General features: G+C 42.0%; 1 protein-coding gene and 1 long non-coding RNA gene across 3 annotated transcripts in view; one reads left to right on the forward strand and one right to left on the reverse strand.

Moving 5' to 3' along the window:
- LOC109324283 overlaps positions 1-4186 on the reverse strand; it is a 24339-nt gene extending 20153 nt beyond the window's left edge. The window contains exon 1 of the long non-coding RNA XR_002104896.1: positions 4150-4186. This is a non-coding gene — a long non-coding RNA (uncharacterized LOC109324283). The remainder of the gene's footprint in view (positions 1-4149) is intronic.
- A 740-nt stretch (positions 4187-4926) lies between these two features.
- CACUL1 (CDK2 associated cullin domain 1) overlaps positions 4927-22792 on the forward strand; it is a 79499-nt gene continuing 61633 nt past the window's right edge. Inside the window, exons 1-3 of one of the 2 annotated variants that reach the window (XM_019556103.1) lie at positions 4927-5335; positions 12603-12729; positions 18706-18808. In XM_019556103.1, coding sequence (XP_019411648.1) covers positions 5071-5335; positions 12603-12729; positions 18706-18808 — 495 coding nt within the window. In that variant the 5' untranslated portion in view covers positions 4927-5070. The remainder of the gene's footprint in view (positions 5336-12602; positions 12730-18705; positions 18809-22792) is intronic. The other variant, XM_019556101.1, reaches the window with a different exon arrangement.

The following is a 22792-nucleotide window of genomic DNA, read 5'->3' on the forward strand; positions in this document are numbered from 1 at the left end:
CAGGACCTGCTGCTAATGAACCCGTACTGATTGCCCCTAAGCATAAATCTCCCCTGCTGGCCCCTCGTGGACATGTGCCAGAATCATTTTCTCGAAAAACATGCCCAGGATTGAGGTAAGACTAAGTGGTCTGTAGTTTCCCAGGTCCTCCTTCCTCCCCTTTTTGAAGATGGGAACCACAATGGCCCTCTTCCAGTCCTCTGGCACCACACCAGAGCACCACAAGTGCTCGTAAAGCTGTGCCAGGGGTCCCGCAATGACCTCAGTCAGTTCCCTCAGTACTCTAGGGTGGAGATCGTCTGGACCAGCTGATCTGAATACATCCAGTCCTTCCAGAAGTTTCCTCACTAGTTCCTCACTAACTCTTGGCCTAGATGCACCTCCCCTGGGGTCTAAGGGGGGGCCCACAGGGGGCGGTGACTGTTCCAGTCCCTGCTCAGGAAAATGCAGGCAAAGAAATCGTTAAATATGTTGGCTTTGTCATCTGGTGTGACGACCAAATTTCCTAGTGTGTCCTGCTGGGGCCCCACATTACCCGGAACCTTCTTTTTGCCCATGTATTTAAAAAAGGACTTCTTGTTGCCCTTGATCCAGGAAGCTAGTCCCAGTTCCATCTCTACCTTGGTGTTCCTGACTGTCCCCCTGCATCCCTGAGCAACTGCAGTATAGTCCTCCCTGGTGATGGCCCCTTCTGTCCATTGGGTATGCACCTCCCTTTTAGCTAGGACACATTCCCGGATGCTTTTTGTGAGCCATAGGGGCTTTTGTGCCCTCCTGCCCCCTTTGTTCCGTGCTGTGATTACCTCCCTTTGGGCTTGGAGGATTGTCTCCTTAAGAAGTGACCACTCTTCTTGGACACCTGGCTCCCCTCCCCTCCGGGACTTCAGTGCTTCCCCAACTATTCTCCTTAGCTCATTGAAGTCCGCCCTCCTGAAATCTAGGGCTGCTGCCTTGCTGTAGCCCTTTACCACCTTGCGCTGGACGGTGAATTCCAGCGGGTGATGATTGCTGTTGCCCAGGTGGTCGAGCCCCCTCAGCCCCCTCACCAGGTCGTCACCTGTGGCCAGCACCAGGTCCAACAAGGCATCTCCCCTGGTGGGGCTGTGCACCTCCTGGGTTAGATGGAGGTCCTGCATTTGGGCTAGGAACCTACGTGAGCAGTCAGATCTGGCTTACAGCTCTTTCCAGCAGATGTCTGGAAAGTTCAGGTCCCCCATGATGACCACATCCTTTGACTTCCTTACCTCCGTAAGCTGACTTAAGAATTCCTGGTCTAGCTCTTCCCCTTGGTTGGGTGGTCTGTAGTAGACCCTCACTGTTAAGTCACTTTCGCCATGACTACTTCGTATTCTAACCCAGAGCACTTCAGAGTGCCCCGTCTCTGATTCTTTGCTAATTGACGTATTCCTCCTTAATGTAGAGCGCCACACCCCCACCTTTCCTCCCTGTCCTATCCCTCCTGTACAGCCCATAGCCCTTGATATTCACCGCCCAGTCACGTGTTGGGTCCCACCACGTTTCAGTGATCCCCACTACGTCTGGGTTGGTGTCGGCTAGCAGGAAGCCAAAGCCTGCCGAGACCCCATTCCCGAAGCTGCCAGTTGGTCTCCACGATGCACGTTGCATGCTGTCTTCCATGTCTGCTCACTGTACTTAACACAATCATCCTGTGGATGATTTCTTGCTCTGCAATGTCCTGTTCAAATTGGTTTTTAAAGGTTTGCTGCCTGAAAACTGCAATAGTCAGGTCAGCAATATAATATCTAGGAGGTTAAAGTATTCTGCCTAGGCCTGTGTATCTTTCTGTACGTCAGATTGGCCTTCCTTCATTTTGTCATGTAGGCATTGCCCAGTTGGTCCAATGTAGACAGCAGAGGGGTACTCTGAGCGAGTGATGGTGTGTATGACGTTGGTAGAATTGCAGGTGAATGAAACTCAGCCTCTCTCACTGTCCTTCAGCCACACTCTGCAATGGCCACCATATTCCTGTAATGCTTCTGTGTCATCCAAGGAGCCCTCTATGCATCAAAAATGTTCCAACCTACAGCTAAAGCGACATTCAAGCTATTTTGAGCTAAGGGAGAGGCATAACATGATCTCAGTATGATGACTGGCATTGTTCTGTAATAGTCTGACAAAAGATGAATAAAAATTGGATAGGAAACTAATGCTGAAAGGAAATGGAAAGACAGCTTAGATATAGTAATATTATGTGTATAGGCATGAGCAGGGGCTGTAGTTTCGTTTGTATAAAATTAACAATATAATTCAGATAAATGTATAGACTCTTTAGACTTCTGACACATTAATTTGCCACTAATAACAAATCTATATGAGAGAGAAGCATTGTTGAGTTAACATAATGTGGTATCCAAGCAGGTGCTGAACTTCTAACATGTATTCAGATTTTTCTTTCCATAAATTTAGGAAGGGACTTAGTAGCTCTTGGGACAGCAGAGTTCCCAGGTCTCCTTCTATCATCCTTGTTTGGCTGTATTTGGTTTCCTGAATACTTATCTCCTACTCTGTCTACCGGGTAGAAAGCTGACATCATGATCAAGGAAGAGTGAATGAACAAAAATGCACATTAAAAGGAATACCAAATGGAAAGCACTCCCCCGAGTGGATACATGTATAAATTGTAAGAAAATAATCTCTAAATGCAGCCCCTGGGACTTGAATTATTTACACTCTTTTAATCCTCTTAACTTCAAATCAAGATCATTCACATTGGTTTACAGTCAGGCTTTCAATTGTATTTTATGCTCTCAAATAATTTCCTTGTCGATCACTATATTGAACAAATTTGTAATCCGCTCATGTTTTCAACATAGAATCATTTGTCTGTTTATCCTATAGCCTAACACCTTTCTTCTTCATCCCTACTTACTCTTATCAAAGTCGTATTTTCAAGTTCTCCATGCAGACTTCTTACAGTGGAAAAAATGCATGAACAAAATTGTCAACAGTCAATATGAAACCAAATGCAATTGCTTCTCTTATAACCATTCCTGATATGAAATAACTTAAGGTTATGCCACATTCTGAAAAGAGGCAAGGAATTCAAAGCTGGATTTGATAGTCTACCTTTTAGAAAAGAAACATTTCATAGTTATAAATATGTATGTGTGCATTACTTACGTGATGCACCTGGAACAGCCCCAGAACTGTTCTTGTTCATGGGTTATTATGTACTGAGGTGTTTCTTTCACTGTTTGGGGAGCTGAATGTGTAGTTGCTCAGATATCACAATGAGAATGTTCTCTTGTGGCAGTTTTTACTGAATATATGGTTACATACACTATTTTGCAAACAGACATGGAATCACTATTCACTTATGCAAATATAATATTTGCATTGGTGCAACATAATTTTGTGTGGCATAAACACATAGCAGCTAGTTTTCAGATGTTTTTTGCTTTCGAACCAAAAAAGAGCATGTAATAAACTTGCATGTAATTTTCAGCTGTAGAAGAGAAAAACCCTTTCGAATGTACACTTACATAACTCAAAAGGTCTATATTTAGCCACTTCTAAGTTGGGTAAGAATCATTGCTGCTTGTCTCAGCTCTGAATATTATGTCGTGGGTTAGAAATGCTGTATTTTATGTATAAGCCCTGCAGCAAATGCTGTTGTTAGGAGCCAAGGAGCTTTTGTGATTCCCCTTCTGCCGGTGCTGAAGGAAAAAACCAAGAGCCAAACCATTATGCCACATATAAGGTGACACGCTGATAAAAATGGTTTCTTAGGTAACTTGGGTGCAAGGCTTTATATCATCACATAGTCAAATTAATTAGTGGAACAGCATGTGATAGGATTTGAGCAGCAGTATTTTTATTTCCAGTATTTGAGCCAGACATTTACTTAAGCAAAATAAAACCAAACAACAAGCTGACACCTGCTCGAGTCCCAGGACTCCAGGAGCTGGGGCTTTAAGGCAGTTAAGTACCCAGTGGTGGAAGGAGGTAGCTGGCAGGCACTAGGAGGCCTGGCTCCCCACCCATGGTGCCTTGACAGGATTCAGGTAATACATCTCATACAATGCCCTGATGGAAAATACATAGGAGAAACCAAACAACAACTGTGCACCACAGTGAACTCTATCGAAGACAACAATACTCAATTACCTGTGGGGGCACATTTCTCACCAGAAAACCACTCTCTCTCCAATCTCTCAGTTCTGATCCTCAAAGAAAATTTACAAAACACTTTTCACAGACGAGCCCACGAACTTCACTTCATCAACCTCCTGGTTATGAAAAAACAACAGACTAAATATAGACATTGGATTTATGACACATTATAAACAAACGTCTGACTTCCCAGGTGCCTCTCCACTGTTTACCTGCTTCATTCATCCCCCTTTTCTCTCCCTGCCCCCTGCCTCGCAGCCTGTCTCTCACCTACTGACTCCTCAGTTTACATCTTTGACTGCCTGTCTTGCCCACAGACCAGCCTCGCTTCCTTGCTATTCATTGCACCCAGGAAGAATGTGCACCAACTGCAGTGACTTCCTCAGCCTGACGAAGGGTTTTTAAACCCAAAAGCTTACTTAATTTTTTTTCCCCAACTATTTAAGTCGGTCTAATAAACGATATCACATTCATGCAGATAACCTGGTCTGCCTTAAAACCTGGAGGGGGGCAGAGGGGCTGACAGCTGGGGCCCCTGGCAGCATGGCTGCTCCCCAGGCCCAGGCAGGGCTGTGAGGGGGTCCCAAGGTAGGAAACCGCCCCTCAGTCTCTGACCACGCCCCCACATCAGCAGGAGCCAATCCCTCTTCTTCATAACCTATTGCGAAATGTCTGTCTCCTGAGCGTTACCCCTTTACGTGCTGCGTCACAACGCCGTGCGCCACGTGATCGCTGACCTCTTCCTCCCCGCCACGCCTTTGGCAAACAACTATGTTTCCCGTCGTGCCTCTCGGCGGGATGTCGCGAGGTGTCGCGGTGGCGGTGCTGCTTTGCGGCTGAAGCCCTGCCTTGCCCTGCGCCGGGAGCCGGCGGCCCGGAGATGTGACGCCTGGCATGGGCCGTCGGCTGTAGCCCCCCCCCTCAGCCCGCGGCGGGATGGAGGAGGAGAGCATGGAGGAGGAGGGGGGCAGCAGCAGCAGCTATGAGGCCATGATGGACGACCAGAACCACAACAACTGGGAGGCCGCGACGGCGGGCGGCTACCGGCAGGCGCTGGGCCCGGGCCTGGCTTCGTCGCCCGCCGCGGAGCCCGCGCTGCCCCTGCTGCCCGAGTCCAACGGGCTGCTCAAGGCCTGCGACGCGGCCTCCAAGGCGGGCGCCGCTGCCGCCATCAGCATCAACACGTCCGCCTCCAAGTTCCGTGAGTGCCTCTGCCCCGGGTGCGCCCCGCCGCCTGCCCTGCCCTGCGGGCCGCAAGGCCCCGCAGACAACCCTGCCCCGCTGCCACGCCTCCTCCGCCCCGCCGGGCCCGGGCTCGGGCTCGGCTTGTGCTGCCGGGTGCCGGCTTGGAGGCAGGTTGGAAACTGGAAGAGCGGGTCGGGTCGGGTCGGCCTTTCTGGAGGGAGCCCAGCGCGCCGGGGTAGTCCCTGTTTGGGTTTGGGCGGGTGCGCTGGTATAGTCCCTGTTTGGGCATGGAGGGGGCGTGCTGGGGTAGTCCCTGATTGGGTTTGGGGGATGTGCCAGTCCCCGTTTGGGCAGGGGGGGGGCATGCCAGTATAGCCCCTGGTTGGATGTGGAGAGGTGTGCTGGTATTGGTGGAAGGGGGCGCGCTGGGATAGTCTCCAGTTGGGCGTGGAGGGGGGCACGCTGGGACAGTCCCCAGTTGGGCGTGGAGCCGCTTTTGGAGACCACGCTTAAGAAACAGGAGTTAGTTTGTTAGGGGGGATGTACCTTTGCCTGCTACAATTGGAAAACATGGGCTCTTGAAAGGGAAAGGAGTGTGTGGGACAGTCTGGTTAGAGTTGGGAAGGTGGCTTCGCATCCATTGGAACATAATACACCTGGGGGGGGCGGGGTTGGGGGTGTATTGTGGTAGGCCCAGATGCATGTAAAGGAATGCAAGGAACTGCACACTTGGTCTGAGCCCAAAGGCTGAGATCAAGGAAGGGAAAGCAATGCATCTGTTCTACAGTTCTTTTATCACGTTATTGCTGTAACACAGAAACTAGTAGTAATAACCGCTAGCAGTAATTTAGTCCTTCTTAAAATTTAGCCACATATAAAATCTATTAAATAAATCAGTACCAACCCTATCTGAGTGGGAGGAAGACCTTTGTTTGGAGTGACTCATCTTGTGGTCTAGAGAAAAAAAGTTGATACTTTTAACATGTCGCAGTGCAGGGCAGAAGCTGCTGCTCAGTGCAGGGGGGGAAGTGACCCTCTGCTGCTGCTGGCGCTTCCTGGCATAGTCGTCTGGAGCCCGTGCCATGCTGGGCTGCCCTGTGTCTACTCTGTGCTGCCACTGTGCTGGGCAGCCCAGAGGTGGCAGTGACATGGAGTAGTGCAGGGCAACCTGGCGCAGGCTCTGGGTGGCTACACTAGGAAGCGTTGGGTCTGGTGAGGGTGCTCCCCCCACAATATACAAGAGTAAGACTTCATTTTGAGCTATTATACGATCACATCTATATACACAACAAAACGCACACAAATCAGGACAAAAATATTTTTAAAAATAACATTAAAATATGCTATTGTCAGTGTTTGATTTTTAGTATATAATGATTTGGCTTTTTTTTCTGGTTCCAAGATGGCAAACCCCCTTCTCAAAAGGAGTACTTTGGGGGGGCGGGGGCAAGAGGAGGGACATCCCATGTCAAAGGTCAGGGGTTAGAGGGTAGGACTTCTGGTCCCAAGATTGTGACCAGGGGGTGGGGCACCAGTTAAGGGGTGGGGCTAGCCTTGCAACAGCTTGCCAAAACTTGTTAAGCAGCCCTCGAGTGAAAATAATTGCCCACCCTGGATTAAAATTAGGCTTGTTAATGCATTTCATATGATCCTTCTGATGCTTTGAAAATATTTTGAAGGAGTTCTGTGGTATAATCTGAGTGATAACTCCCCAAATAAATAACTGTAAGCCATTAGAAATTTATACTCATCTAACCTAAATTCTTAATGAATTGTCTACATTGCTGATTACGGCCTGCTTATTGGCGGAAGATGTAGATTCAAACTCCATTTTGCACACCCCATGTGGTTGTAAACTGTATGCACTTTGAGTTTTGCCCTCTTTGCAGAGGACGTTCATTGAATTTGCTCAATTTAAGTCCTTGTGTAGTTCAGACAGCACACACAGGTGTCAGGAATACTGCTGTGTGTCAAGTTTAGACCAGTTCTTATATGCATTTCACTTGAATAGAAAAAGGGCTTGCATTTTACTTTTGCTAACTCCTTCTGAGTACAGAATAGGGAAATGGTGAAATAAATTCAACCGCAAAGCGGATCTGTAACTGCTGCATCATGCTAACACATTCGGGGTAAAAGTCACAGGAGAGCCTTTTAACTTTCTGTATTTCCTTTTTTTAAAACACCAGCATGGTAAATAGATATTTCATGAAAAACTGCGTTTCTTAGAGGCAGAGTCTTTATATGGAGCATGATAGAGAGAAGAGGGTCTTAGAACACTTGTGAAAAGAAAAAATATTTATTTATCCTAAGTAAATTAGACTATAGACTGTAGCAGAAAACTAGAGTAGCTTTTTTTTTTTTAAAAAAAAAAACTCATTGGCCAAAAATCTCATGTCCCAGCTGTACCTGGGTAGTGTATGTTTGTATGATGTTACCTGTGAGGCAGTGCAAATCAAGGTGGAATTCTTTTAGCCATACTCAATTATTGCCCAAAGTATGACTTGTTCCAGCTACCTCTTCCTGTATCTAGTAACACAGCTGACTGCTCAGTCATTAGGGTGTTGGCAAGAGTGGAAGGCTTTTTTTTGAACTGATAGGAAAGCTGTTTAAGAACGTAAGCTTCCTCATTGCTTTAGGCTTGCATTAGGTATCTTACTACATTTTCCGTAAGGTTTGTGTGTGCTGTATGGAAGACAATGAAAATGGTTAGCTGTGGAGCCACCCCAGCCCCACTGTGTGGTCAGGGGGAGCAGGGTGTGCCATGGCTGGACTGTGCCTGGGCCAGGGGATGAGGGACCTGCTGTGAACCAGATCTGGCCCGCAGGCTGTAGTTAGTCCACCCCAGCCTAGAAGATCATATTAAGCATCTCTGTGATGCTTAATTTCAGTTCTCAACCTTGTGGGTTTGTATCTCCAGAGATCATAGGTAGGCAAGGTTCTTTGAGTAGATGTGATATCTTTTATTAGACCAACTAAATAGTTGTAAAAATTGTTCTTTGCAAGCTTTTGGGCATAAATTCCCTTTTTCAGGCATAGGGAGAGTTTGTTGTCTCCAGAGAGAACATTCTTGTTAACAGCCAGAGCTGTCCCTGGTGGGGGAGTCCTGAATTGGGGTGACTGCCCTGGGCCCTGCACTTCGAAGAGCCCCTGCAGACAGTGCCGTACAGGCATGTGCTGAGGTTGCCACTACTCGGTCTGGCCGCGCACCCCTAGGGTCGGCTCTGTTAACAGCAGTATATGGAGATGAGCTAACAGACCTGATTTACCCACCCATCAGCCAGCCCTTTTGTCTCTGCAAGTTTCTCTGAAAATGCAGTTTCAAGAAGTTAAATGAATAAAGGATATTAAACAACAAGAATGTACTTTTCATAGAAAGCAATAATTAAATCGAGGCTTCCTGACCAGTGATTTAAATCGTGATATAAATCAATTTGATTTAAAACAAATCCGCCCTGTCAGAAGTTTGGATTTATTCATTCTGTTGACATTCTTGGCTTCATGATTTTTTGTTGTCTGGGCAAATGCCATAATCTTTTCTCACCCTTTATTTGTATAGTAATCCTGAACAATTTGGATGCAACAATCTGCTGTTTTTCTTTTTGGTTATAGATTTAATAACAGCAATAGGCCCATGTTTCTTCTTATATGGATACCTGTAAACCAGCATTGGGTCACTTTTCATGTTACTGTCTTTAGTTAATATCAGTGTTTGTTTAAACTTTCCTCCACTGCTCTTGCTTGATATAATGATCAGACTGTTAATTTAAAGTTGTCTGGAAGAGTGCATTTCTGGCAATCTTCAATCTCTTCTCTTTTCTTTTTTTCATTTTCTTTTTTTTAATTATCACTTTGTGCTGGGCCAAAGTTGTTTCCATAAAAAGCTTGCAGCTTTCTTATCAACTTCAAATTTATTTTTGACATGATGAATGATCTCAGCTTCCTAGTGACGCTGGTAGACCTCAGACAGGACTGGGTGATTTCAGCTGTGACCATGGCATTGGTTACCCAGCAATATCATCAGTGTTCAGCTCTTTTGCTTTAGTAGAGAAATGTAATTCGATGGCACACTTTACCTTGGAGACCCTGAATAACGTTTTTAATATTTTTTTTTTTAAAGGAAAAATAGGAGTTCCTTTTATCTTCCTGCTTTTCAAATGTTTGATTTGAATTAGAAATATATTGGCTTACTAAAATCCTTTTATTCCCTTGTTTTCTACTACTTGTTTGAACATAGTCATGTTGAGTGATTAGTAATCATATGACTAGCTGCTGTTTGTCAGTGCTGATTATCCCTTTTTATTGTGTGCGTGTGTGTGTGTGTGAAACAGGCAGTTAGCAGCCCCCATGCCCTCCCAGGGTGCGTGAATTGGTGGGAGCTCTCCCACCACTCCCTGTGGGGTCCCCCACTCCAGACAAGCTGCTTATATCGCTGTCCTGTGCCTGTTCCAGCTGGGCAGTGCCTGCCCCAACCCCACTCCCTCTCTCCCTTGCTGCAGGGGCCTTGATATGCCCCTTCCCTCCCCCCACCCCTTTCCCCACAACACTTACCAGTCCAAGCTGCTGAACTCTGTATTGGCCATCAGATTGGTAGTATCAGCCAATATGCCACGTTAAAAATTGGCCATCTGTATCAGCCCCCAAAATCTCTATCAGTGCACCCCCAGTGGTTATTCATATTATTCAGCTGTGTGCAGTGTGTGCGCGGGGGTGAAGGAAGGATACAATTAAAACAAGAAGGTTTTTCAAACTCCAGATTAATTTTTGGGTTTGATTTGTAAGAATAAAGCTATTGGTGATTGAGCAGCGAGTAGTCCTTAGATGCTTCAATACACAAAGATTTTGGTTGGTTTAGTTCATAGATGAATTGTTGGAACAAGTGTGTTTTACTTCTGAATGACAGAAATAGTGCTTGTAATAGCTTTCAAAGTAGAATTATCATCACAGCTTTAAACCTACAGATATGAGTCCACCAGTACATTGCACTTCTTGCTTCTACTGCAGGTTTATTAACAAAAAACTTTCTTTGTCCTTCCTTTGTCCTGTGCCAGTTAGATCTGCAGGTTGCTGCTACTTCGTCACTTTTTTTTTCATTTTTCATAATTTTCCCGTGGTAGTGAATATAACTCACGCAGTAGAACTCTTTACAGGTCAGGTTCTTTGCCTCTTGCAAAGATAAAGGTTTGTCAGCTAACTGGAGGTGCGTACGTGTAGCAACAGCAAACAACGAAGGTGCTTTGTATGTTGGCTCTGGCTTGTGCTTCAAAGGGTACCAGTTCCCTCAGGAACTCAGATGTACAGGACCATTTGTGAGCTCCAGTTAATCAGGGAAGTGACACAGTAGACAAGCAAGTGACTTATTCTTAATTTGGCCACCTGCTAAGAATTGAGTTGCAAATGAACTGGATATGAATGATCCAGGTTCTGCTGTTTCAACACATGTGAACAAATGTTTAGTTTTGCCCAGCTGAACTGGTGGTATGGCAGTAATATTACCATCAGACAGCTCTTTTGATTCAGAACTAGAAGTTGTAAAAGGAAGCATGTACTGGACCTTTACATGGAGGACTGTTTTTTGTATTTTGTCATTCAAACAGAGAGATGTGGGGCGGAAAATTTTCCAGTGCTTAATTTTTCTGTGGGAAAATTTTCCATTTCTAAAAATGTGTTGTTTCATAAAATTCATTAGTAACAATGAATGGATGCTAATACAATATTAGGTGAGCTTGGTAGTTTCAAAGTTGTAATTAATGTTTTCCAGGTGATTATCCCTAGGAAGTGTGTCAGAGAGTGCAAATATGTTTTATGGATTTGTAAATACACTCACATAATTATCCAGATAAAAACTCAGGTTATGAATTCATCTAATTGGTTCTGCAGGTCAAATCAAAACCAAAGCACAGCATATCATGCACAGGTCTTTGGGTGTGCTAAAATTAGTGTGTCAACAGTTTTCAATGCTTTTGGGTTTTTTCCTTAAATTTAAACAAACAATGTAAGGGAAGTACATACTATTGTGTATTGTCTTTACATTTTTACAAGTATTCCTATAAAAATCATTTCTTTCCACATAAAGCTTTGAATTTGAGTATAACATTTAAACCACATTAAGTGTACCGCACTTACTTTTTTTTCCTAATCAAATATTTCAGGTCAGATACTTGTGGCTATTGGGACATGAATTAACATGGAAGTACTTTTAGTTTTGTTTACTAAATATAAGTTGGGGAGGAGAGGAATGGATGGCCAGCAAAGTGGTCTTACCAGAGTAATGCCTTCTGTCTTTGAGGGGGGAGGTATTAGCCATTGTAGAGTGGCTGATCTTTGGAACTAAGCCACGTTTAGTTAACCACGTACACAGTCTCACACTGGAGGCTGTTCTGTTTGTAGGTAAATGAAGCGTGTGCGGAGGAGCGGACACTACAAACAAAGGTGGAATAATTCAGATCCACTGTATATTATTGTAATGGCAACCATGCCTCTGTCTTTAGGGGGTGTTGGTTATAGCTGTGTTGATCTAGGGATGTAGGCAGAAAAGGTTATTTGGGTAAATGTGATCTATTTTATTAGACAACAGAATAATTGGAATAATTGTTCTTTGCAAACTTTCAGGGTCAGGCACCCTTCTTCAGGCATAGGGACTCTCCCTATTTCTGCAGATGGGCACCTGTGCCCTAAAGCTGCAGAGAAGAATTTTTCCAGCTATTCGGTTGGTCTAGTAGAATATGTTGCTGTTTTTAATGTGTTCCGTCCCCCCGGGACCCCTGCAAGGGAAAAGTGTATTATTATTATTATGTCTTGTATAGAGGGAGAACTGAGGCCTGAGAAGTGAGATACTTTGATACATTTTGTAGCTCTTGCCTGGAGAGGCTAAGTTGTAGCTGTGTAATATCTATGGATCCTGTGGCTACAGGAGTTGCTGGCATCCTCCAAGATGGTTTGTTTATATATTTCTTCCACGCATGAGCTGATAGGGTGCATAATAAGAAACTGTCGTGCCCACCAAACTGTTTTTTTTAATCTGCTCTGATGGCATCTTTAATTCTGGTCTCTCCTTATCAAGGCACTGTGATGTCTCTCTTCATTTTACCCTGATATTCAGAGAGCTGCTGAGATGGCATTTTCTCATTTCAGTGCAGAAATGCTTGGATATTGCTTGGGACTATGCAAATACTGAAGTGAAACTGTTAAATCATCTGACCAGTTTAACTATGATCTTAAGCTACTGACAATTGATTTTTTCTTTATCTAAAAGTAAAGTAAACAGACTTATCTTTTCTTTCTAGTAATGAATGTTATAACAATTGAAGATTATAAGAGCACATATTGGCCAAAGTTGGACAGTGCCATAGATCAGCTTTTAACTCAGAGTCCTGGTGACTACATCCCTATCTCCTATGAACAAATATACAGGTAAGAAAAATCTTAATGCTAAATAACTCCTTTTTAGTTGAATGCAATGTTTTTAGTTCTCATGTACAAGCTGATTATGGCATTAATTTGTGTTCAATAAATGGACTGAATTTTTATGTATTACTGGCATGGCTGCAGAGTCTATTTTTGTCCCCATTGCATCCATTGTCAAGAGGATTAAATGCAGTAGAAACCAAATGCATTCGTGCTTTACTGGTTAAACCAAAGCCATGAGAGTCTCTTTAATGGGAAAAGAACAGTGTAATAGTGAAATAACTGCCCCTGCATCTCTCTTTGCTATCAGGCAAGATATGTAATGTATCTTATCTATGTTCCATTAACTATGACAATTGAGGAAGGTGGTATGGTAAGTGTCTGAGTGAGTGCCGCAAGTGACCTCTTGGGATATAGATATACTGTTTCCTCGGTGCTGTCAGGAATGCTGAGAGCACCAGTCCCTGGCAATGAGATGGGGAAGCTAAGCGTGTTCATGTTTCTGTGTTTAAGTTCCCTGAGAGCTTGAGTGTGTGCTCCCTGGGGATAGTGTGGAAGCAGTTTAGACTTACTTTTAGGGATCTGATCTTGCAAGGAGCTGAATCTTCAGTAGAAGATCAGTGGTTTCTGTATCTGGGATGAAAGGGAGTTCCTGTCCTGCAACTGGTAGTTTCCCAGGGAGCAGGGGAGCAGTAGAAGGGAATACTGCTGCTTTTACTTGGTAAGTTGTTGACCCTTGCTGGTGCCTCCAGTAGATGGAAAGGCACTTCTCATGTTTTCAGTCTGAGGACTGGGGAACTCAGCAGTGGTGAAAATAATTCAGACTTCCAATGCAGACTTTTATGCAGTTTTCAGCTTCTTGCTCTGGCATCTCCTATGCTGTTTATGTCTCCCTCCTGATATTCTCCTTAGACCCTTAGACAGAAGAGCCAAACTGGGTAGCTGAAACACCTGCTACTTGGAACACTGCTTGTTACTGCTCACCTAAAATATATTGGTAATATTTCAATAATTTGAAAATAATTAAAAAGAATCCTACTTATAGGTCTTAACGGGCTCTAGGCCTCAGTATCTCTGTCAATAATTAGGAAGGGCTAGGTCAGCGGCATTACTGAATACTGATACTTTCTTCAGAATTGATCAGAAGTCTCCTATCTTCCCATCTCGAAATCTCAAACTAGAAAATAGCCATCAGGTAAAGAAGGGCTAAGCATCTATCAGCCTGGACCTCCGACATACAATAGGAACACTAAGTAAATGGCTTAATACACAGAGCAAATACAAACTTGGTTGTGGTTTTCAGATAATTGGACTTCCTTCCCCTTTTCTCTTAGAAAGAATAATAACTTATGTCGTCACGAGTCAATAAATTTGTGTATGAATGAAGACTTTAAACTTCTTCCAAGTAATTCTTAAGTTCCTGAATTGCGTTTTTATTAGTATTAGAGTCATGTCTAAAAGACCTCAACTAAGACTGGAGCCTCCTTGTTTTAGACACTGGGTAAACACAAGGGTATATCGACAGTTGTGATAGCATGGATTAAGTAGGGTGTGAATTCTGAAGCATGGTAACTGTTTTGAATAACTGGGTATTGCACCAAAACAAGAATGCCTCAACTTTAAAGTTAGGACCAACTCGGTGAGGCAGGCCTACAGAAAATACGTGCCTCAGTTTAAGCAAGCAAGTTATATTGAGGGTAGGGGAAAAGAAGTTGTGGAACAGGAATACTGAGAGAAACTAGCCTGCCTGAGCACTCATGGGAAGTTTGTAGCAGAACCAAGACTTGACTTGGACCTCTTCTCTCAGTTAGCACCTTAACCCAGATACCTAAGGACCTACGTAATTCACGGTTTCACAATTTTTTGTGGAAACTGCAAAATCTGGGGTTGTCTGCAAAATCAACCAAAAAAAGATTAATAAAAATAAAATGCTAGCTCCCCAGTGGGAACCAGCCGTCCTGGCTGCTGGGAAGGGAAGGTGCTGGCTTGAATGAATATATTGTCGCTAATGTATGAAGGTGGCATGAAGGGCAACAGATAAGATAGCAGCCGCTCTCTTGTCCCTCCTGCTGCTAGAGCCTCTCTACCAATCAGCGCTGAGGGGTGGGGCTGTCACAAAACGATGGTGGAATTGGAGCTTTAGCCCGCAATCAACCTGCAAAAATTGACAAGCTCCGCTGTGATTTTAGGTAGACCCCCCCTATGGATAGCCATTGCACGTTTTGGACGTGAGTGAATTGCTGCATCTCTTCCTTTCTCATTGTGTGAGGGAGCTTTTGGACCCTCAAATGTAAGGTACACTGACCAAAGTGGCCATCTTTCCTTAACGCATAACTAAAGTACCTTCTTAAAGTCTGTTTGTACATGATTTATTTGATTTATTTATTTCTAACTCATAATAAGCAAGCAAATTTTTGTAAAGAGCCTCTCTCAGTAGTGGACAAAAAGTGAAATGCGTAGGTTATACTTTGAGGAATTTTTTAAATGCTTTTTAAATCTAATCAAATTAACTTGAATTTTGCAGTACTGGGGTATTCATTTTCCTTTCAACTGTCATCTAAGTGCTCTGTCTGGGAACTTGATTTCTCATTGAGGTGCAAGTCTGTGCCAAAAGGATTGGCAGTCTGACTCGAACTGCAATCAGGAACTGAAAACAGGATATGAAAATATAGAAATCAGTTTTAAAATAGAAAAGTTCAAATATTTTTTGTAAAAAATAAAATCTATGTGAATGCATATGCAGGCTGGTATTTAACTATATTGGGCCTTACAGGAGTGCAGAGCAGCAAAAGCTTAGAGTACTGGTCTGTAGAGTATCACATAATTTCATTGCATTCAGTATAATTGCATAGTATTTCAGAATGAATCGCTTGACTTCTTCATTTAGGGTGGATGTGACCTTATACTGTGCACTTTTATTAAAGAAACCACAAAGCCATTTTCTGTATCTGTGTAGCTGGTATGTTTGCAAGAGATCACTAGCCTGCAAACCAATCCTTCTGTCTCTTATACTATCTGCCTTTCTCCTCTGATTCAGATCACCTTGGCATGTTCCCCAGATTTCAGGAAGTGCACTCTGTTTCCAAAAGCTTGTCTCATCTCTCATCTATTTGGTTGGTTTAGATCACTGAGAAATCCTTGCCTCTTGAATATTTCCTAGACCATCATAGCTACAACATCACTCCAGCTTGCTGGTGTAATAGGTCATTTTGTATCATAAGGTGTTTGCATCTGGCTATTTTCAGACTTACTGCTGTCAGTAGACTCTTTTGGTCTCTTAGTGAGGCACTAATGGTGGAAACTACATGGAAGAAAATTGAGAAGAAGCACGCAAAAGCAGGACAAGCAGAGGTTTCTAGATTTCCCTACTTCATAGGGAAGTGGCTGCAAAAGTGGCTGCTGGAGAACACCTATACACACACACACATATATATAATGTGTTCTCTAGTAAATTGGCATACCTTCTAGTGCTTCTAAAGGAACAAAATAAGAACATCATCAGAAAGGGCTCATTGTCTCTGTTAATGGTAATCCTACCAAAAACTATTCTCTAGTAGCCAGACAGGTTAATGGTAATTGATGTTTTGCTTTTCTGCCTCTGAAGCTGTAGGTTACACCCCTACCACTTCACTAGCATTATTGGGAGGTCCTGTTCTTCGGTTCATAGTGTGGTCTATATTGCACATTTGCTGCAGGTGGCAGTGAAACAAAGGAGTTGGAGTTGATGAAACTGGGTGCTTTTTATCAGGGATGTAAAGAAGGTTTATATCTCTGGGTTTAGCCTTTCATTTTTTAAATTTTTAAAATTAAAATGGCACCTAGAGTTTGTGAACAAGACCCTTTTGTAATAGATACTTGTACAAGTGCATAGTAAGAGGCGCCTTAACTTAATTGCATTCTAATAGGCAAGAGAACAGGGACCAGAAACAGGTGCATGGAGATGTCTAGAACCAGGAATAGGACTTGTGTCCTGTCTGACCTATAACTAATTTGACTTGCACTCTCAAAGTGCAGCTTTGCATGGATAAAGAACACAGATCTTATTAAAATAATTGGAAAAGTTTTAATAAACTGGTCTCATGATGAGCTTAGTTTATCATCTTGGCGTAAGCAATGTACATTGTTTATGTGCACTGTTTTATGTGTATTTTCATTATATAGATGTACATGATGGAAGAACAATGAAACATTTTAAAAATCAGACGTAAAATTGATAGTCTGATTCTAATCGGGCCCCACCATAAAATGCAGAGCTAAGACTTTGTCTTCCTCACTTCAAGTCTTCATATTACTGTGAAGATGAGGATTTATACTGCATTTCAAGACAATGGGTGGTAATTTATGTGCTCTGATTTTGAGATGTGACCAGCCAAGTTTTATCCTTGTGTCTAAATTTGTGGCTTTTGATGGCTTAAAGCATATGTAAATGCTAGTTTGCTATAACTTTATGACTACCAGTGTTATATATTTTTATGTAATTTTATGAGGTAGAATACTTTTAGGGTTTAATCTATGCTGGCTCAGTGGTCTTCCAGCGCAGAGTTCATGGTAGGATTGAGACCATAACTGTAGCTCTAATGTACAGGTTGTCAAAGTCAGGGTGGTTAAAAATTAACTATTTAAAAAAAATCAGATTTTTTTAATTTAGTCTCATTTTTTTTATTATATTTTGTTAAGATGCTTTAAAAAAAACCCCTATATAGAGGTATTTGTAATTTAAGATGTATTAAATCTTAACGATATCCTCATGGGCTAGGGATTATAACTTCTAATTATATACTATTAGCGACAATATATTCATGTAACCTTTTTAGAAAAGTTTTATAAATAGGTTGCAACAGACCATGGACTATATTAAGGGCCCAATCTTATGGGGTTCCCAGAGGCTCTTCTACAGATTAGTAAAGATTGAAGAAAACAACTCTACCCAGTGGGACTCAGTGCTCAGTCCAGAAGATCCCATTAGAAGATCACAGTACTCTGTGACGCTTAGTTTCAGTTCTCAAACTGTGGATTTGTCTCTCTAGAGATAACATCCTTGTTAAGAGCAGTATATGGGAATGCGAGATAACAGACTTAATTACCCACCCTTCAACCCTATTCTCTCCGCAGGTTTGTGTATACACAGCTAAGCCCTTGCCTAAGTGCAAAGTTTCAAGAACTTAAATAAATAGAGGATTGTTGGGGGTGGAGTAGATCTGGGCAAGGAGAGGGAGTCTGGAGATAAATGCAAGGCGGGAGGGGTAGTAGAAACAAAACAGAAACATTTTGAGCAGAATATTCTAGAAGTTTTGAGAGTCAGGTTTCTGAGTATAGCCTCTCCCTTGATTTTTTTGAGATCTAGTGAGGGAGTGGTATGGTAGAAGGGAAAATGTATGATGGCAGCAGGTTTGCCAGACCATAAAAGAGAGAAGAAATCACAGATGAGCAGAAATCTAGAGGAAAGTGAAGAAAGCCCCAATCTAATAGCATATGGCTACAGCACTCATTTGATATTCCCCTGATATAGTGTGGCAAAAGTATTCCCCCCAAATCCATGATTAATCTAGTGAATTGGAGATAGTTCACCTCTCAGTGACTTCACAAGTATCAGCTTCAGTTAGCTTTGGTAAATAAAATAACCAAATCATAATTCAGTTTTCTGATGTAGCTTCAAAATTAATCTGAAAAATATCAAAATAAATTGCTGCTTTAAATTGTATAATGTGTACCTTCTAAAAATGAAACCTACATCTATCTCTTTGAGTTGTGAATTGTGTATTAAGGTTATATCAAACGATGAGAATTGTTGTTTTTGTAGAAAGTTATTAAATTGAGGCTTTCTGACCAGTGATTTAAATCAAATTTGATTTAAATCAAATCCACCCTGGTCAGAGTTGCCTCGTCACCCCTAAACTGACTTGAACAAAATATTGTGAAGTCTGTTGCCCTCCATTGCAAAGTGTGTAAATTCATAATTTGTTCCTATATTTGTTTCTGCAGTTGTGTGTATAAATGTGTATGCCAGCAGCATTCGGAGCAGATGTATAGTGACCTAATAAAAAAGATAACTAACCACTTAGAGAGAGTCTCAAAGGAGCTGCAGGTAAGAAGCTGCACAATCTATTTTTCCCCACCCCCATCTTCCCCCTAGGATCTTTTGATTATAGTATGAACAGAGCATAAATGGCCTATAAAGAGGGGTTGCTACTAAGACTCTACTGCTTTCAATTTTAGTAAATTGGTATAACACTAAAAAATACCAAGAGGCTTTTGAGTTTTTAGGCAGTAACACACAGGATAGGTCAAATTGCACAGCACTGCTTTACATATTTGGCTCGTGTTTGATGGGTTGTCATCCCAACCATAAGGGCTAAAATTGGTTGTGCTTTTAAAATAAAAGCCATAGTATGGGTTACATAAATATCATTTAGGCAAGATCTGTTCCATGTAAGGAGAACTTGCAAGTATTAAATTGGAAGGGCGGTATAAATTGGGTAGTATTTAATATGGATTGTGTTAGGGACAGTTGTGTATTTTTCATACTTGTCCCTAGATGTCAGTGGTTTATAGCAATCTTAATGCAGTTTATATGATCCTATCACATTCTGCACTTCTCTTAAATTTGCATTCACTTCTTTGTATGTGTTGAGTGTTTGCATCTTCTGAGTTAATATTTCTTAAATAATCACAGTATTGACAGTGCGTTTACCATAGTCTAGATGGCAAACTGAAAATGGAAGATGATTGCTATATTTTATTTTTCTTCTTAAGGTCATTCTGTCCATATATATTTCTGTATTTCTATGTACCAACATATAGTTAATAGTTTAACCAAAGTTGTAAAGAGCTTTGTAATTGGGTGTCTGACTTGCTCAGTTTTTAGAACAGAGTATATGTCAATGGTGTGATGCAGAAGTTGAGCATAAACTCCAAATATTCAGGAGACAAGGAACAAAATGAAAGTTCACTTCCTTCTAAAACCCAACTACTTTTAACAATGTTTTGGATAAGTGACAACTAGATTGTAAGATAGCTTTGAATATTATTTGGATCTGCTTTACTTTTGGCTGTTAAATAAATGGACCCATCAAAATATAATAGTGCAGTCATAGTGACAATAACTCACAGCTTCCCTAATATTGCTTAGTTCATAAAATTGAAACTAAATTTGGAAAGCAAGGTGTTGTTTGGTATGTAGATTTTTATTTTGATCACTAGGAATTGTTTACTGTATTCTTCAGGGCTGTAAAGTAAGTGGGAAATCAGAACAAAGTCTTCATAAGGTCTTAATTCCCCAATAAGAACCACTATAGGTATTATGACTATTCATGATTTCCTGGAATCCTCAAAAAAGTGGTTTCTGTGAACCCTGCAAAAATGGCAATCACTGTGATTTTTGGCATGGAATTGTCAGGGAGAAAAACCCAGCCTTGCCCAGCAGGAATTAAGTAGATCCTAATTATGATCATCTGCTACAACTGATGCTTGAATTGCACTGTTGACCATTGTTATAAAACTGTCTAAGCCAGTGCAGGTAATACCACTTTATTACATGACTTACAGATGTGCATGGATATATTGGTCCACAGTGGCATGGCACCAATGAAAGGAAAATTGACCTTATTGGCAATAGGCTTTTCTTGGCCAGCATAACCAATAATGTCACCGATTTAAATGCCACATGCATGTGCACAGCTGCAGCATGCGTGTGGCCAGGAACGCGGCCTGGCAGCTTGGAGAGTAGTGTCCGGCCGGTAAATCTGTGGGGGAGGGAGCGTAGGGAGGGGGTGGATCAAGACCCCTATGGTGAAAGAGGGAATGTGCTGGGACACACCCCTATTAATTACTTATATTGCAAAACTATCTATACTTTGAAACAAGAGTCCAAAACAGCCAACTGTGAGGTTCGAGTTTTTCAGAATTTATAGAGGCAGATATATTAAAGTTTGCTGTGCCTAGATGCATTACAGTGCTCCTGTTAAAATCAAAGGTGCTGTTTTGACATAGGCTATTGCAAGAATAATTGAGAGAACTACTTAGTGCAACCTGTGTTCTTGCAACAGCTTCTTGGCATAGGTTCGATGCACCTTGTGGCAGGTGACAGGATGATTATAACAGAGCATGATGTGACCTTTGACTTTGTTAGATGATTTTTGTCTCGAATCAGTCATATGATTTGAGACTTGCAGATTTTAAGACCCATTGTTTGGCCTCTTTTTTCCTACAAGACCTCTGTGCAGCAAAACTCATTGGCAGTTATTGCGATGAGCACTTGTGTCCGTTTCTACCAGCTTATTTGTATGTTGGCATTTGGAGAATTCCAAAATATGCTTCAACAGTGTGTTCATTTTTTTTATATGTACTCATAATTAAGCAGGAGGGGAGGTAGACTTTTTAATTAGCCATCTTTCATTTTCACAGTTTAATTCTGTTTCAAAGCATCTTTGACTTGGCTGTGTTTATCGAGTGATCAGGTACAATTGCCTATAAAGATTTATTATGCAGTAAAATGTGCTTTGGATTCCTTCCATAGGGCAGTGTTCCCATATGCTTTCAGCTATTTCCAAATATTTCAAAGTAATAGCTGCAATATTTACTGTTAAAAATGACACTTTTTGCAGCGTATTCAATCCTCCTAACCTCTGTTTAGCTAAATTAAGGTGCTGATATGTATAGTGTGTGTGTATGTTTCCTTGGTTACTCACTGAAGGGAGGAACACATTTAATATCGACCCTTAATCTTCCAACAAGAAAAAGCCGTATCCTGACATGTTAACTATTTTCTTTGTTTTTATTCTCCCTGAATGTTTTGGGTTCATAATTACTTTTCCCTCCAGCTCCGTGAATCTAAGTTCTTAAAGTGCAATTTGTATTTGGTGTAGATTAAATGGATGAGTTAATTGCGTGGTTCTGTATAATTGGGCACTCTTTAATATTTCTACTTCAAGATGTGATTTCTCTCTAAGGCCTCATTTATACATACAACTTGTACTGGTTTTACTTAAATCAGTATCAGCATTGTCTCTTTGGATTAGTAGAAGCTATTAAGACAGTGACTTAAACTACGACAATGTAATTAATATTTAAACTACAGATTTAGTTTAAAGCTAATATGAATACAGTTGTAAGGTGTCATGAATTCACCGTAAAACCCAAGTTGCCCTTTGGATTTGGTGGTATGACCTGTATGGATATTCTCCTAAATTAGATTTACTTCTGTGCTGTTTAGTCTCCTCTTCTAGCTTGTATGAAGCTGTTCAGCTGTATCATTTTTTGTCTGTCTGTATTATAGTACTTGATACAAATGTAATTGTGATTATATCTTTACATCACACCCAAGGCTGTTTTAGGAAAGCACTTATTAACCTGAGTGATCCTCAACTATTCGTGCTTAGAAGAGACAGTGGCTGAAAATTAGCATTTCAAGCATTGTTTGCTCTCAAATAGCCATTTTAAAGAAGGGGTGTCCAAGAGTAACGCCTAGATACGGAGAGAACTTTCCTACTCAGGGGCAATTACAAGACAGATGGCTATTGGATTAGCAAATATCAGTGTTTGAAAAGATACAGCTATGTTCCTGGTCTTAATTGTATCAGGAAAGATTTCTCATCTGATAAGCATGTACCTGTCGGTGTGGGAGAGAGCAAGAAGAAAGGTATGACTTGCTTTATTTTTTCTGGGTACAGGAGAGGCTAGAATCCTTTAGTCTAGAGGTTCCCAACCCCTGGGCTGTGGCCTGGTACCGGGCCACGAAGGAACGTGGGTCACCTGCTGGACTGGAAGTTCAGAAATGATCAGCATACTGCAGACCGGCAGCCAACCCTTTTTTATCCTGAGTATAAAAAAGGGTTGGCTGCCAGTCTGCAGTATACCAGTCACTTCCGGTCTGCAGCTTGTCGATCCGCAGTCTAAAAAAGTTGTGAACAACTGCTTTAGCTAGAGAAAAGCAGACTACGCAGACAGGCTGACAGATGTAGAAGACTACAGCTTGAGGTCAGAGGCAGGGTCTGCTTGCTGACCTGGGAAGCTGGCTAGGGAGTACATCCTTGGATATTAGGGGCATGCTAAGAATAGGTTGATTTTTTTT

Source organism: Crocodylus porosus, unplaced genomic scaffold (assembly GCF_001723895.1).
Source record: "Crocodylus porosus isolate Cpor-Errol unplaced genomic scaffold, CroPor_comp1, whole genome shotgun sequence".
Lineage (NCBI taxonomy): Eukaryota > Metazoa > Chordata > Crocodylia > Crocodylidae > Crocodylus > Crocodylus porosus.